At 37.0% G+C, this 3,240-nt stretch overlaps 1 protein-coding gene across 1 annotated transcript; it reads right to left on the reverse strand.

The window, feature by feature from the left end:
• Positions 1 to 706: 706 nt before the first annotated feature.
• Positions 707 to 1,585, reverse strand: LOC119532908 (olfactory receptor 11G2-like). The gene has a single exon (XM_037835146.1). The coding sequence runs from the start codon at positions 1,583 to 1,585 to the stop codon at positions 707 to 709; it is 879 nt and encodes a 292-aa protein (XP_037691074.1).
• Positions 1,586 to 3,240: the final 1,655 nt, after the last annotated feature.

Genomic DNA, 3,240 nt, shown 5'->3' on the forward strand with positions numbered 1-3,240 from the left:
TGTGATTACATATTTTAAAGAAAAAAGGATCTTTATAAGAGATTTTTGAGAATACTTAAATATATCACAGAGACCAAATACTGAAACAAATTACGGTACTAAAACCTGTCATTTGAGACTGATTTGCAGCAAAGGGAGTTAAGTCCTGACTAATGCCCAGTCATTTACATTTAGTTTCTATCTTAAATTTACTCTTGCTGAGCAGTAGCCATTACATTTCTAATTACTATTTTCGTTGCTATCTGACCTATTACTTAATGTCCAGCTAAGGCTATTATTCTGTTTCTTTATGATCCTTAGAATTAAAACATGTATTGTCCTTTGAGATAAAGTATAAGATCCTACTTGCAAGGCTGAACTTATTTCAAATGGAAATCCTCTCTTTTAATAAGTAACTTCCACTGGAGGAGAATTTGCTTACAGTGTTATTCCTCAGAGAAGTCTATGACCTATGTTACATTCTTATAGGAGGCTCCAGCTCTGAAATATAAGAGAGAGTTGTGGGGACTTTTAGAAATTGGATTATGTATGAAGAGTTCAATTTGCTTAAGACAATTTTATTTCTTAAATAAGTGTAACCCATCATGTAGTGAGTGATATTGAAGATTAAGATAGGCTTCATTGTAACAGTTTCATAACCAAAATTATTGAATTCAGTCTTTTTAAGGTAAATTGTGATGGAATATGGTTCATCATAACTTCCCATTTATGTTTTATGAACAAGTCTTTCAGACCCAAAGACTTTCCTCAAAGCAGCCTTCATCTCCTTGTTCCTGAGGCTGTATATTAGAGGATTACAGAGTGGTGTTATTACAGAATAAAACAAGGTCACAATTTTTTGCATTCTCACTGGGTGTCCTGACCCAGGGCTAACATACATCACCATCACAGAACCAAAAAACAAGAACACCACAGCCAGATGAGAAGCACAAGTGGAGAAAGCTTTGCGTTTGCTTGCAGCTGAGGGCATTTGTAGCACAGTTAGAATCACCAGAGCATATGAGCAAAGGATGAAGAGAAAGGTGCCACTCATGAAGACAGCATTGAAAGCAGAGTAAATAAGCTGTGTGGTGGTATCTTCAGAACAGGACAGCATCATCAAAGGGACAGGATCACACAGGAAATGATTGATGATGTTTGGGCCACAATAAGGCAACTGTGAAATGAGAACAACTGGGGTTAGGAAAAGGATGAACCCACATGACCATCCGAACATGATGAGGCCAGTGTAGAGCTCTTTAGTCATGATGCATGGATAATGCAGAGGACGGCAGATGGCGAGGTACCTGTCAAAGGCCATGATGCAAAGGTAGAAGCCCTCATCACATCCAAAAGAAAAAAAGAAATAGAACTGTGTAAAACAGCCCACAAAGGACATGGACTTGTTTGTGGAGAGGAAGTTGGCCAACATATTAGGGACAGTTGTGGAGATGTAACATATTTCCAGGAAAGAGAAATTCCCCAGGAAGATGTACATGGGGGTGTGAAGGCGCTGGTCCCACCGCACAGCACAGACTATGGCTGCGTTCCCCATCAGAGTCAGAGTGTAGGCTACTGAGAAGAGTCCGAAGAAGAGGAGCTGCATTTCTGGGCTTGAGGGAAAGCCCAGGAGGATAAAGTGGCTAACGGAGTTGATGGTTTGTCTTCCAGACACATTCATTATTCTGGAAGACATGGAGATGACACCAATTATTGAATTTTAATGGAGAAGTATGGTTTTTCCTGAAAACACAGCATTTCTTTACCATTTATTTGATAAAGTATTACACCATGAGGTTTCTGCTAAGGCAACAAAGTCTGATTTCATAATGTGTTCTTGAAGAATATTGTTTCATTTTAATAAGGTGCACAAATAATATAAAGGAAAAAACACCATTGTGGCAAACATTAGAGAAGCTCAGGATACTGGATTACACATAAGGAGTGCAAAGATTTTCATTTTGATGCTACTTAAACTCTACTTGTGTATATCCTCATCTCTACCTTGTAGGATGTTTTACAAACAAATCAGCATATGCAAAAGTTCTTTCTAAAGAATTATGTAAAGCCAATTTATTCTAATTAGAGTGGTAAAAATAATAAAGGAAGTAGTGCAACTCACATTAAGGCATTTCAAAAGGCTGTGTCTCACTGTGGTACAGAGAACAGAGAAAGTTCCTCTGTTTCCACGATATTATAAAGTGATATTTTAAAGGGTCTCTCTGGTTCCAGGATGTAGGGTTTTTATATGACCATACCAAACTCATGTTTGGTATATAAAAAATACTTCCTCTCTCCAGCTGCTGGATTCAGCTCCACCACATGGTTTAAAGTTTTGATCTACTCGTACATGAATGTGTGAACTAGATATGCCATTTTGGGGCAACTGACCTTAGGGAGAGCTGCTGTTTAAGTGACTGCACTGCTGAATGTGGTTACACTTCACCAATTTTGCTGCAAAAAATAGTTGTGATGTAGATAAACTTTCTTTTGTATTTGTGTATAAATTCCCATATTACTTTCCTCATAGGTGCTTTCTATGCTTGACATTTTTTCTCTCTTTTACACATATGACTGGCACTTTAAAAATACCCATCCTAGGCATTTTCTAATGGAACAACCTTGAAACATGGAATAGCTTTCTTCACTCACTCCTTGCACCTCTTCCTTAGTTTTTTATTGAATCATAGCTTAACTTTTTTACATCTTATCCCCTTAAAAACCCAGTGCTCGGCTACCACATTTGGCCCCTAACGTGGAGGGACTATTTTTATATTCTCATTGCCTGCATGGCTATGGAGATTCTATCATGTCTGCAGGAAACAGTCAGTTCAGCCTGTTTGCTACCCACATGGATCACATCATAGAAGCTGGCAACATAGGCTCGGTACCACCCTTTCTCAGATTATTAGAGGTTTTGTTTGATTTTGTCCTGGTGAACAAAAATTCCACCTTGATCTATTGTGATTGTGTAGTAGAATTCATAAAGAGCTTATTTAGGGTTTTTGCCTGAAAAATTCTGATTTTCTCAGCTGAAGATGTGTTTTCCAATCTTGACACAGGAAGCTATGATGTGAGCAAAACTTGTCATTCAAACAATTCTAGAAATGAAAAATAAAGTGCCTTCAAATTGAGAATATTTAAATTGCTTTTGTACACAGATACTACATACCATATATATATATATATATATATATATATATATATATATATATATATATATGCAAAGGGAGAGAAAACATAAAAATATGACATTGATGT

The sequence above is a fragment of the Choloepus didactylus genome, chromosome 4 (genome assembly GCF_015220235.1).
Source record: "Choloepus didactylus isolate mChoDid1 chromosome 4, mChoDid1.pri, whole genome shotgun sequence".
NCBI lineage: Eukaryota > Metazoa > Chordata > Mammalia > Pilosa > Megalonychidae > Choloepus > Choloepus didactylus.